This window comes from Galeopterus variegatus, unplaced genomic scaffold, assembly GCF_000696425.1.
Source record: "Galeopterus variegatus unplaced genomic scaffold, G_variegatus-3.0.2 Scaffold138, whole genome shotgun sequence".
Taxonomy (NCBI): domain Eukaryota; kingdom Metazoa; phylum Chordata; class Mammalia; order Dermoptera; family Cynocephalidae; genus Galeopterus; species Galeopterus variegatus.
In genome coordinates, this window is record NW_007726249.1 from 480,691 (window position 1) to 494,382 (window position 13,692).

General features: G+C 41.5%; 1 protein-coding gene across 1 annotated transcript in view; it reads right to left on the reverse strand.

Annotated features, from left to right (window-relative positions):
- The window catches only part of CLCN6 (chloride channel, voltage-sensitive 6), a 32,103-nt gene extending 18,613 nt beyond the window's left edge, over window positions 1-13,490 (reverse strand). The window contains exons 1-6 of the mRNA XM_008589772.1: window positions 13,362-13,490; window positions 12,481-12,540; window positions 5,466-5,531; window positions 5,032-5,097; window positions 2,311-2,377; window positions 274-380 (exon numbers count right to left, since the gene is read on the reverse strand). Coding sequence (XP_008587994.1) covers window positions 274-380; window positions 2,311-2,377; window positions 5,032-5,097; window positions 5,466-5,531; window positions 12,481-12,540; window positions 13,362-13,454 — 459 coding nt within the window. The 5' untranslated portion in view covers window positions 13,455-13,490. The remainder of the gene's footprint in view (window positions 1-273; window positions 381-2,310; window positions 2,378-5,031; window positions 5,098-5,465; window positions 5,532-12,480; window positions 12,541-13,361) is intronic.
- Window positions 13,491-13,692: the final 202 nt, after the last annotated feature.

Below are 13,692 nucleotides of genomic sequence, written 5' to 3' on the forward strand. Positions count from 1 at the left end.
GGGTTTTTTTTTGTTTAAGATTTCTAAGTGATTCTAAAGTGCTGCTAAGGTTGAGAGCCACCACCCTAATCTAGATTTTTCCTCTTTAATCTCTCCAGAGGCTGAAACCTCTCTAAGAAACACCTCTAAGTGAACAAGAGGCCACTTTCTGAAATATCTATATTCTAAATATATCTGTCCTGATGAGGAAGAGGGAGAGGAAATGGACAGGGAGAAAATGAACACAGGACTCAAAACCTCAGGAGCAAACAGGCAATACCCAAGCCACCTCACCTCAATTAAGACAAGAAGGCTGGCCAAGAAGACAAAGGTCAAGTTAAAACCCAAGAGTTCAAGGAGGGACAGGGCAAGGCAGCCTTTCTGGCTGCATTCCTCCACCGCTGCAGAAATGGGGTTAAGGAAAAATGTGCTAGTCAGCCAAGGGTGTCCCTGTAATCGTGTGAAATGGGGTAGCTTCTTCTCTTCCAAACCACGTGGGCTGCTGAGTGCACATCTTCCTGTTCTCCACACACACATTTTTAAAAAAATTGCCGGAGATGTCTTCTACATTTTTAAATTACGAAAAACTACATTATGAAAAGTAACATTCGCCCATACCTCACAGTCCTAGCTTTAACAAATCTCAACATTATGCCATATTTGCTCCAGATATTTTCTTTTCTCTAATGTTTTATTTACGTTAGACATCATTTAAAAACACCAGAAAACTTTGCTTTCCTTCTTCCCTCCCATGGGACAAATTGCTCTTCCCTGCGTATTTTTGCACAGCTCCATATTGTCTATTTTGCAGTTTACGTACATTCTTTTTTTTTTTTTTTTTTGTCTTTTTCCGTGTCCGGCAACGGGACCACAACCCTCAGTGTCGCCCCCGCACCAGACCGGGACCGGCAACGGGACCGCAACCCTCGGTGTTGCTCCTGCGCCTCGCTCAGCCAGTGAGCGGGAACCGGTCTGTATGTGGGATCCGAACCCTCGGGCGGGAGCGCCGCCGCGCTTCCCAAGCGGCGCACTATCCAGTGCGCCACCGGGCCGGCCCAGTTTACGTACATTCTACAACTTCTTTTTTTCTCTCTCAAGTTTTTGAGAATTAGCTCTGTTGATACAGCCCTAGTTCATTCATTTCAACTTCTGTGTAAAATTACATCATATGAACATATCACAATTTTTCCATTCTCCCATTTGCCAATCCAACTTTTTGCAATGAACGACTCTGTACATGTCTAAGGTCCACATCTAGAAGAGGAATTTGAGTTGTAGGAATGTGCACATTCCTATTATTTTCCCATCAGTTACTGGCCACTCAGTTTTCCTCTTCTGAGAATCACCTGTTCACATTCTTTGCTCACTTTTCTATTGGGTTGTTTGGTTTCTTCTTTATTGAGTTGCAGGAGTTCTTCCTATATGCTGGATACTAATTATTTGTCTCTTAAAAGCAGAGTAAATAACCTCTCCCAGGCTGTGGACTTGTTTTCACTTTATTTATGGTGTCTTATTGTTGTTGTTTGGGGTTGTCTTTATAAATAGATGTGTTCAAGTTTTTTTTATCTTTTCCCTTACAGTCTGTGCCTTCTGGAGTTTTGTTTAAAAATTATTCTCTAATCTTGACGACATATAGTCTGTTAAAGTTTTGTTTTGCTTATTTACATCTTCAATCCATCTGGAATTTGTCTTTATTTACAGTATGATGTAGGAATCTAATTTTATATTTTTCCAATGAACAACCAATGTCCCAGCATCTCTTATTAAATAATCAATCCCTTCCCCACTGATTTATAACATCATCTCTGTCATTCACCACATGTCTGTGTATGTACGGAACAGTTTCTGCTTCTCTATTATTTCCTATTGGTCTAATTGGATATTTCTGCACTAATATGACAGTGTTTCAGTTACTATATCTTAAATTTTATAAGTCTTGACATCTAGTAGGGCAAGTCCACCTGCTTGTTGTTCAAAACTGTCTCAACTACTTTTGACCCTTTACTCTTCTATACAAGTTTAGAAAGAGAATTTGAGTTCTGTGATAAATTCTATTGGAATTTTGACTGAAACTACATTGAATTTAGAGACTGATTGGAGAAAACAGACATCTTTTGTGGCATTTGTGTCTTACCAACTATGAACTTCACAATATGTCTATTTATTGAAGTCTTCCTTGTGTGTCCTTCAAACACTATTAAAAACCTTAAGGCGGAATGGCTAATAAGTACCCCTTCAAGTATCTAGTTTACTGTTAAACTCATTTCTAGACAAGAAAGAATCTCAGTGACCACTTAAGTCCATGAACACGAGCAACTGTCAAAAGGATACATGTCTGTACTACTCCAAACTTGAGTTCGGTGAAAAGTCGCACAAAAAAGTCCACAAAGAGACCCACCTGTGAAGAGCAAGCGACCCAGCACTCAGCCCCCTTCCCAGGCATGTAACAGGTGCTCTCTTGAGAGCACCGCCTTCCCCCACTAACTTAGGGGGGCTGATCAAGTCACCAACAGCAATATGTGAATGAACTTCGTTAGTCACTCTGGCTTTTGAGGAGACCCCTGCTCCACCCTGGCCCCACCAACCCTCCAAAGAGCAAAGGAAGGGGGTACAGCTAAGTTGAGTGAAGCAAAGAAAAACAAAAAGAGAAAAGGGTGCAGAAAAAGATGTGAGTTAACCAAAGAAGACCGTCCTGTGGTTCAAGAGTAATAACACTTGGGCTGGCTGCTTAGTTGTTGGTTAGGGTGTGGTGCTGGGAACATCAAGGTCCAGGGTTCCATCCCTCTGCTGGCTAGCCACCAAAAAACCCCAGAAAAAACAAACAAACAAAAAAACAGTAGTAATACTGAGTTGTGTGAGGAACCACTCAACCCTTTGCAAAGGTGGCTTCAAAAGAAGAATGCCAAAAATGTCTTCACTGATGTTTAGAAGAATAAGCACACAGCTTAGGGTATTACTTTAAAAGACAACCTTCACTTATGTGTATGTGGTTTTTGCATGTGTGTTACTAGCATTTCATATTTTATGTCATTATTTGGACTTGTAACCATCTTATTAGTCAATGGTTACTCTGGGTAGAGAAAGCAACCCATGTTCCACTATTCCCCTCTTATAAGTGCTCAGGGCTTAAAAAAGAATTAGAAAGACTTCTAATTTGTGGCTTCAGGATGAAAGGCTTCATGCCTTTAACTCTGGCCTTCCCTCAAATCAATGCCTGGAGGCCTTTTAATACTGAAACAGTAGGTGGTGACAGATCCAAGAGTCAGCAGTCAGAGGAGCTGGTTGCTGCATTATAAAGGCAGGTCTGCCTTCCTAGAATACAAGGGTATGAGGTTAAGCTGCTAGTACTGATAAATGGTAGTTCAAAGGAGTTTGATATAAAAGTAGCAAAAAGACTAACTAGATGGCTAATGACTATGCTTATTACAGGGAAATTTACAACTAGAAATATATATAGCAAAATAAATACTCCGATTCCAGTGAAACAATTAAACCTACCCAAGTTCCCCCGACAATGGTATCCATCAGAATGTTGCCAGAGGCCTTTTGAATGCAATTATTCTTACCCAGTGTAGGGTAAATGCTGGACATAGACCTATTCCCCCTCCCCATGTATACCAGAGTTCCCCCTCCCTGCTGGGAAACTACCCCTGGCCAAAGTTGTTACCCAAGGAAAGGCACTTCTCCTTTAAAACAAACGGAGGACTGGAGGAAGCGGGAACCCTGAGTAAATGAATCAGCATGTAAATGAGTTTGCACACTGATATCAAACTACTCTGGCGCCAGGAGGATAGGTTGACTTATCTACTCAGCCAGATCTCCCATGCTCTGAGTTGGGTGAGGGTCTAGGCATAAGCATGCAAATGATTTACAACTCTACTTTGGTCTGTTCACTGTATAACTGTTTTATGTACCCTGTGGCAATGCGAATTTCCAGCCAGCCAAACACCACAGCAACTCCCTTAAGTCTAACAAACTGATGTCTCTACCTATTGGCTTGCGTGAGTTCTCTGGAATAGGTAAACACAATGCGAGTGCCCTCTCAGATCTGAGGCTCCTACAATACACCTAATAAGATCTTTCTTTACTAAAGAATTTACTACAGTAAAAATTTCATCAGTGCCATGAAAATAAAAATTGTGGTTAGTTAGCCCTTGAGATTATATTAAATACATGTTTCTATTTTACAGGAATAACATGTAGAGTTATGTACAAGACTTGTGGGCAATTCTAGAGAAAGGTGATAAACAGGCTGCTACTTAGAATTAGGGGGTATATCTTATTACATCGATGGAAAATCAGATGACATGTATCAATTTGATTGACTGCTGACTTTTGCATCTTCTCTTCTTCAGGTTTCACAACATTAAGTCAGCAGTTACGGTTCCAGACCTTTTGCTTCCATAGTATTTGGCAACGATTCCAATTTTACCCAGTCTGTGATTCAGGTGAACTTGTTGAGCCCAGGAACCCTGTCCATTAAGGCATACCCTCCACCCACAACTGCCAGCTCTACCTTCTAGACAAAATTAGTAATGTGCAGGGAGGAGCCCAGGACTGCATAGTAACTTCCCTGAGACCCACGGTGTCCCACCGTTTACTGGCACGCTATGCTAAACAAAGGGCATGATGTTCACAATTGTGTGACCACAACTTTGCTTTTTCCCTACAGAGTGACCTCAATATCCATGTACTCTACCCCCTATGTTATCTTCCCAGTAGACAGAGGTTATTTCTCTTATCCGGTAAATTATGGATTATGATTCATAATCATATCATAAGAGATGTCTTGCCCAAACCTTGGAGTGCTGAAAGAGCACCAGTTGTATGGATCACATTCATTTCACAAACCAAAAACAAAAGCTGTGCCAGGAATATTAATTAAAAACAAAAAAAGGTAAAAAGAAAAGGCAGTCTTGGTCTGATGATAAGTGTTCTAATGTTATAAATGTTTTAATGACAAATGACAAAGGTTCTTCATCAAGTCAGGGCCTTCCCTCTGATCCCCTCCACCCCCAGGGCCCACCACCCCTCCGTACCCAACCTGCTCACCAGCCCAGTGCAGAATCCAACAGCAAACACCATCATCCACTTCATCACATCATACCTTCGACCTTTCTGTTCACACAGGAAAAGAATGATTCAGTGAGTCACAGGCTTATGTTGGCAGCAGGGAAGGACCATATCTTGGCCAACCAGTTTTAGACTAAATTCCACATGGACAGCAAGCACAGTGAGGACGACATCCAGTATCTCAGGTGTTTTACAAGGCAAGAATGAAGAAGTCTAAGGGGCGGGGCCAGGTGCATTGACAGTGGGTACTCTGACTGACAGGATGAAGGTCTAGGGAATAAATGCCAATATCTCACGAAAAGGTTAAAAGACCAAAGGGTAGGTATACTTACTGGAGCACTTAGAAGAAGAGGGAGGGAAAAGCTGTCCTAAGAACTATTTAGTCCCAAGAGATGCAGAATTGTGGGACTCACCTTATTATCCATGGTCTCCAAAACTTCCAGGTAAGGGTCATTGATACAGCGATCATAATCCAAACTCTGAAAGAGGGACATATGAGTAAAAAAGTCACATCCAGGAAGGAAGAATTACCAAAACCTGGAAAGAGACAAAACTCTAGGTTCGTGCTACATGACCTGTGGCTGGGCAGACTGTTGGCACCTGCAGTATTCAGGAGTAGCTTATACGAAATGGAGAATCTCAGAGGCCCTCGGACCTACACCCTCAGGATCTGTGCTTTACTGAGATGTCCAGGTGATTCATATGTACATTAAAGTTTCAGCAGCTCTACTTTAGGTTAATACTGCTTTAGGAAAACTTTTAATTTTGTATTTTTAAACTTCCTTTTTCTGCAAAATATTTAAAGGCCTTCAGCTATCACCAGCCTTGCCCAACTTACTCCATTAAATGTGAACAAAAACTTTAACTAACCAGAACCAAATTAACTTAGAAAGTCAATTAATTATAATTATCTTTTATAGTTAGCCTCTATAGAAATGATGTTAGTCACAAAACAAAGTAACATGGAGACTATATTAAAAAGCAACTTCTGGTTTGTGTTAAGAGGAGGCACAGATTCAGCCCACCTCCTAAAACTGCTATGTCTAAGGAGAGAACAGAACTATGTTTACTAGAGGTGGGAAAGGGGAAGGGAGATGAGGGTTAGAGAGAAATTGGGTAATGGACATAAAGAATAATTATGTTTTGTAATGATGAATATACTAATAATCCTAATTCAATCATCACATATTGCACACAAATACTGATGGTCAACTCTGTACCCCACAAATATGTATAATCAACTGTTTCAATTATTAAAAAACCTGCTATAGCCAAAGGAGTGTTCCTTAAACTATGCTTCACAGAACAGAGATATCCTGCAAATGATTCGCAGGTGTGGGCCGGCCCGGTGGTGCACTGCTACAGTGCGGCGCTTGGGAGCGCGGCGGCGCTCCCGCCGGGGGTTCGGATCCCACATGCAGACCGGCCGCTCACTGGCTGAGCGAGGTGCGGGTGCAACACCGAGGGTTGCGATCCCGTTGCTGGTCCCGGTCCAGTACGGGCGCGACACTGAGGGTTGCGATCCGTTGCCGGTCACGAAAAAAAGACAAAAAGGAAAAAAAAAAAAATGATTCGCAGGTGTGCCACAGACATTTAGAGGAACAATTCAAAGGAAACAATTTTATTTCTATGTTTTATAAGAGAAGTAGCAGTCTCGCAACAAAGGACAATGGTCTGCCATGTTCTCTCTCTTCCCCATAACATATTCCCACCAACAGGTCAGCTAATGAATGAGCTGGACATTAGTCAGGTGGCCACACTCCCAGGCAATGGTGCCACATCAGCCAAACACAGGTGTGGTGTGTGACAATTTATTCTATCTATATGACTACCCAGAGCAAGTCTAAACTCCTTTTTTATAAGAGTCCTGGAATAGCAACAGGTGACTGATTAAATCAATTATCATATTTGCAAATATAGAAGACTATGTAGCAATAAGATAATTATAGTAAGTCTATATGGACAGATAAGGAAAATATCCAAGAATTATTAAGCAAAGAAAGCAAGATGCAATAAAAAATAAAGCAAGATGCAGAATAAAATGTATATCATCATCCCATTTTGATTACACAAAATTAGGATTATTTGTATGTCAGCCCACATAATGCAAAAATATCTGAGGAAAGATCTTTGAGATTGTATTTTAGGAGATGTTCATATCTGGGTATTGTTTGAAATTCTCACAACACACATGATATGCTTTTTATATTTTTAAAAAATTATCTTTTTTTTCTAATTATAAAACAAAATAAACACAGTGAGAAAAAAACACTTCTGGGAAACTAGACTCATCCATGAGTGATTAAACATATATACCCACATACATATATACTTAAAAAAAAATCAATTAAGTGACATCACATTCTAGGAACAAACTACGAAAAAAATTAAAATGTCAAAAAATGAATATCATTCTGTGGTATTGTGAGATATATGAAGGTACTTCAAAAAATTCAGGGAAAGATCTGTATTATCTTCAAATTCTTCTTCCATGAACCTTTTGAAGTACTCTAGTATATTTGGTCTTCCTCCCATTACCTGGTATGCAGCTCCTAAAACCCTTCAAGAGTGTCTTCTGCATGCTAACGAGATGACAGGTGGCTGGCGGCCATAGCTTCAGGATCAGGGGGAACATCAGAAAGACCAGATGTGATTAGAGGGTTGGAACTTTCAGTCCCACCTCCCAACCTCAGTGGAGGGGAGAGAAGCTGAAGGTTAAGCTGAAAACCAGTGGCCAGTGATGTAATCAAGATGCATGCCTCCATAATGAAGCCTCCACAAAGACCCAAAAGGACTGGGTTTGGGGAGCTTTACCAACTGCTGAACACGTGGAGGTGTCTGCAGGGTGGCATGCCCAGAGAGAGCGTGGAAGTTTCCCACCTGCCTGCCCTATGCATCTCTTCATCTGGCTGTTCATCTGTATCTTTTTTTTTTTTTTTTTTGGCAGCTGGCTGGTACAGGAATTGAACCCCAGACCTTGGTATTATTAGCACCACGCTCTAACCAACTGAACTAACAGGCAGCCCCTTGTATTCTCTAATTATATCTGTTGTGGATTGAATTATGTCCCTCCAAAACTATTGAAGCTTCAAGTATATGCCAAGTTTTACGTATTAGAAACTTAGCCCCCACTGCGACTGTTAAGAGGGTGGGAAATCCTATTATGGTAATTGAAAGGTGGAGCCTTAAAGAGATGATTGGATTGTAGGACTGTGTGGTAGTGAATGGATTAAAAATGGTGGTCAGGGGTGTGGTTCTGAGGGCTTTAACCCTCTCTGCTCTCTCTGCTTCCACCATCTTAGAATGTGAGAACCCTGGGTCACTGTTGCCACTACCTGATGGACTTTGGACTTCTCAGCCTCAGAAACTGTAAGCAATAAATTTTGTTTTTCTTTATAAATCTCCCAGTTTCAGGTATCCTGTTATAGCAACACAAAATGGACTAATACAATATCTTTTACTAATAAACTGGTAAACTGGTAAATGTTTCTCTGAACTTTGTGAGCCACTCTAGCAAATAAATCAAACTTGAGGAGGGGGTCGTGGGAACCCCGATTTACAGCTGGTTCGTCAGATGTATATATGACAACCTACTACTTTCAACTGGCATCTGAAGAGGGGGCAGTCTTGCAGGACTGAGCCCTCAACCTGTGGGATCTGATGCTATCTCCAGGAAGACAGTGTCAGAATTGAATCAGAGGGTGCCCCAGCTGGCGTCTGCTGGAGAACTGCCCACTTGTGTGAGAGGAAACAATCCCCATATATCTGGTGTCACAAGTGCTGTGTTGAGTGGTGCATGAGAATAGAGAAAAAATGCCTTGGTTTTTTCTTATCTCTTACCTTCATACCAAATATGTATAGAAATTACCACTCAATTAACTACTTGCTTTATGGTTTTGTTTAATAATGCTACGGCTCCATAAACGCTTAAAAGGTTTTTCAGTGTCTGGAATTAGGCAGACCTATAGAGACAGAAAGTAGATTATGGTTGCCAAGGGTCACGGGCAAGGGGAATGAGCAATGACTGCTAATGGGTATGGGGTTTCTCTCTGGGGTGACAAAAATATTTTAAAATTGACTGTGGTGATGGTTGAACAACTCTGTGAATTAAAAAAAAAAACCAATGAATTGTACACTTTAAATGGATGAATTGTACAGTATGTGAATTATAGCTCAACAAAACTGCTAAAAAGAGCATTTAGAAACAACTGCAACACCAGAACACCAGAATCTTTTTTTTTTTTTTTTAATAAATGAGTTGAATTTGACACTTTGTAAATACCTACCAATGGAATATATGATCTACTACTGTTACTTCTTTGCTATGACTAATTTCCTGCTACTTCTGCTGTATAGGTGGCTCTTTAGTTTGGGGGACTAACAACTTTTTTTTTTTTAATAAAATTTTTATAGGTGTCCTACAGGGCTGCTGCTTGTGGTTATGAACAAAACGGCAGCTGGCCACGGGGGCAGGCGGGGGCTGAAATGCAGCCCAGATTCAACCAGGAAGGGGCACCTTAGTGCTCATACAAAAAGCAGCTCCTACTGGTTGTGGGCTAGGGGTGTCACTATGGCCAGAGCAGGTGGCCTCTAATTCTCTGTCTTCTGCTCTGAGGGGTGCCTCTTTCTAACTCAAAAGAGCAACACAGGCTCTGGGGAATTGCATGAAAACATCGATGTTTATAATGACACATCTCACAGATAGGAAGTTATTATTATTCTAACCACACATGATGATGGATGTCAAAACCGGGATTCTAATATCTTGGAAGACCCCCAATTTATCAAAGAAAGAGTCAGGTATATACAATGAACTCTTCCTGAGGCAGGAAGGAGAAGGAGCATATTTTAGAGAGATTTTCAACAGAAGGATTTGTTAATTGACCCTTAATAAATAAAATCTGAGCACTTTTCCGATTAAGTTTCTAACTGAATTTGCTCTTACGCAAACCAAATACTCTCAAGAAATTCATACATGGAGATGGTTAATTGAGAAATATTAATGATTCACATGAAAGAACATTAACTCATAAAATTTACGTGAATATGCATATCAGCTGAAGGCAAACACGTTACAAATATAAGTATAATTTAATGGAAGGAGTGAAAGAGCCTTGGTGAGCTCCCAGAAGTAGGATGAAGGCTGTGGGTCAGTCTCAGTTGTGGTAATACTGGCACAGTCTGGATGACACCAAAGGGCTCAGTGACAGAGTGCAAGGTGACAACACAGTACGGAGCATCTTATATTAATTCTTGCAAACCCGTCAACTATGTACAAGGAAACAACTTCTCAAAAAATATGAGAAAATACACCAGTGGATACAGTGCTTTTTGATTCATTAAAGGCAGTCCCATCAGAGTAGCATATTAAACTATACTATGGTGGTGTAATTGGCAAAATCTAGAGGGTAGAAAATTCCAGAGTCCTAATTATGTTGTCAAATAAATTACAAGGAGAAAAAAAAAAGATGAATGAGGAACCTACAGATTAAAAGATATTTAGGGGCTGGATGGTTAGCTCAGTTGGTTAGAGTGCAGTGTTCTAACACCAAGGTCAAGGGTTTGGATCCCCTTACCAACCAGCTAGCAAAAAAATAATAAAAAATAAAAATAAAATAAATAAAAGATTTTTAAAAGACATATCAAACAAATGCAATGTGAGGACCTTACTTGGAACCTGATTCAAACAAACTTATAATAAATATGACATAAAAGAAAAAAAGAAGAGCCGGCCCAGTGGCGCACTGGATAGTGCGCCGCTTGGGAAGCGTGGCGGCGCTCCCGCCCGAGGGTTTGGATCCCACATACAGACCGGCTCCGGCTCACTGGCTGAGCGAGGCGCGGGAGCAACACCGAGGGTTGCGATCCCGTTGCCGGTCCCCGGTCCGGTACGGGGGCAACACTGAGGGTTGCGATCCGTTGCCGGACACGGAAAAAAGACAAAAATATAAAAAAGAAAAAGAAAAAGAAAAAAAGAAAAAAAAATACATATATCAAAATTAGAAAATTTGAACACTGGGTATTTGATATCAAGAATTGTTAATTTTTTAGACGTGACAACGGGATTGTGTTATGCTAAAAAAAAAAAAAAGTCCTTATCCTTTAAGATACACCCTTGAGTTATTTATGGGTGAAATGATGTGATGTATAGAATTTTCTACAAAATAATATGGGAAGGGAGAAGTGTATGTAAGCACAGATAAACAAGGTTGGGCATGAGCTGAGTGACTGTTGAAGTTGTGTGATGAGGACGGGGGGTTCAGTACACTACTCTGTATATTTTTGTATATGTTTGAAATTCTCCATAATAAGAGTTTTAAAAAAATCCACGCTACACTACAAATCCTAATGTTTACACTAAATTCTACAGCAAAAGATGAAATATTGAGAAGAAAATTAGTCTGTGTATGTTATTGTCCTAGCATATTGGACTTTTAAAGTCTACATGACATTAAAAAAGGCATTCAACATATACATGATTAATTCCACTTCTTAGAAAGGAAGCAATTAAAGATGGACAAGAAAGGATGAATGTTTACCACTATGTAATTCATCGCATAGAAAAGTCAGAAGAACCGAAAGATGAATTAACTAAATCATGGTACAATAAAATACTATCCCACTATTTAAAAAGATATTGTAGAAAAGTAAATTGTTATCAAGTGGTGGGGGGGAAACAGGTTAAAATAGTACATTAGCAGAATCTCAGTTTTGTTACTTAGAAAAGCATGTATAAAAACATCGAAAAGGATGTGAAAGGACATTTAGTAAGGTGTTAATCATCATCTTTTAATGAGTGGGGTTATAGGTTTTTATCTACCATATTTTTGTAAATAGTTCAAGAATTCTCTGTCACAGCTATGGCTTGCTTTTGTCATTTCAAAGTCATAGAAAAGTCACCATGAATTGATTAAATGATAGAAAGTCATGCATGTTAAGTTTCACCCTGGCAGCGTTGGTGATACAAAAAACATCCACACTCTAAAAGTGCCATACTTGAAACTAGAAACTATAACCAGGAACATTTAAGAGAGAAGCTGTTTGGGCATGAAACAATTATCTGAAAACTCAGCTCTCTCAGAAAAGAAGCAAGGCCTCTTTAACAGATTATGAGCACACACTGTCAGTGGCTTTGACACTGCGTCTGTACAAGTTGTAAAAGCAAACTGTTTAATGGCAAATACATACTCCATCCAAGTTAGGGTGCCACAGATCTATAAAAACAAAGACACCAGACCTTGTTTTGGGTTTAAGGTGAGAAAATGACTTGTTAAAAAGCCCCTTTCACAGAAGGAGGTTATCTCTTACCCACTCACTCCCTGGCACAGAAGGTCAAAAAGCATCTCTGATTGGAATCACAATCCTTGGTATGAAGTGACCAGGCCACTCACTACTTTAGTTACCCAAGACAGCATCTAAGAATCTCACCTCATAATCTTTCCTTGGGAGGATCTCATCCTCCTCCTCCTGTGTTTCTCCAAGGATGGTCTAGAAAAACAGATCCACAGAAGGGAGACCTTTTTAGGAGTGGAAGGAGGCAGAAGTATTTACTGAAATCAGTTGCTAGCTTCTAAATCATCTGGAGCCATTATCAAATGGGAACAAAAAATAAAATCATTATGTGGAAAAGCTGGAAAAAAAAATGGGAACAAGATCTAGAAAAAAAACCTTTTGGAGTGGGGGGCCATGTGGGTAAGGATCTACAATCATCCAGCTGAGCTCTTCATTTCTATTGATACATTCCCCAAATAACCACTCTCATCTTCAGGACACTTCAAAGATGTCCAATGCCAGCTTAAGGGGTGGGGGGCGGAGACTCAGGTTTCATCTGACAGTACAACGAATCTGAAATCATAAGGGCCTTGTCAACTCTGGGGACACAACTCATGTTTCCCAGGGTGCTTTGCAGGGAGAGGCTGGATTGTCAGTGACCCAGAAAGGGTGAGGGATAGAGTGAGAAAGGGCTGGAGAAACTAAGCCAGTGCATAATAAGCACAAAGTCCTGTGAAGGGGCTCATTCTGAAAACGCTTGTTTCATTCAATACTCTTCTCAGATGAAAATAAAAGAAAAGATGGATGGGATTAACTGGAGCTGGCCTGGATGCTCCCTAAAATTCCAGGAAGGGGTTATGAGAAAGACCCCAGACCTGGGCATGCGGAACTGCGCAGATGCTTCCAGAGCCCGGGCCGCAGTCCCTAGGCCCCTCCGACTGCCACCTGCGGGCCCAGTTCGGCCCGGCCCCACCCCCGGCAACGCCTCTCACTGTCCCTCAGCAACCGCCCCCTCCCCAGCCCCGCCCCCTCCTTACCAGCTCCTCGGGGGTGCGGGTCTCACGCTCCCCGCAGCAGCAGCAGCAGCAGCACCTGCAGCAGCAGCACAGGGACTCCCTGCACCCCGCCATCTTCCTCCTCTGCTGCCACTCCGGACCCCTCTGCCAACCCCCTCCCACCCAGGATCCGAGCCTCACGTGACTGGCCCCGGGAGGGTCACGTGGGCCTCTCGAGTTTGGGGACGGAGACAGGGAGTGGCTGTGGACGGGTGGGGCGAGGGCTCGCGTCACATGACAGTAAAGGAACGGCGTCCAATGAGAGCTGTGGGCGCGGCCATGTTGGAGGCGGAGCCTCCGGTTGCCCGCCCGG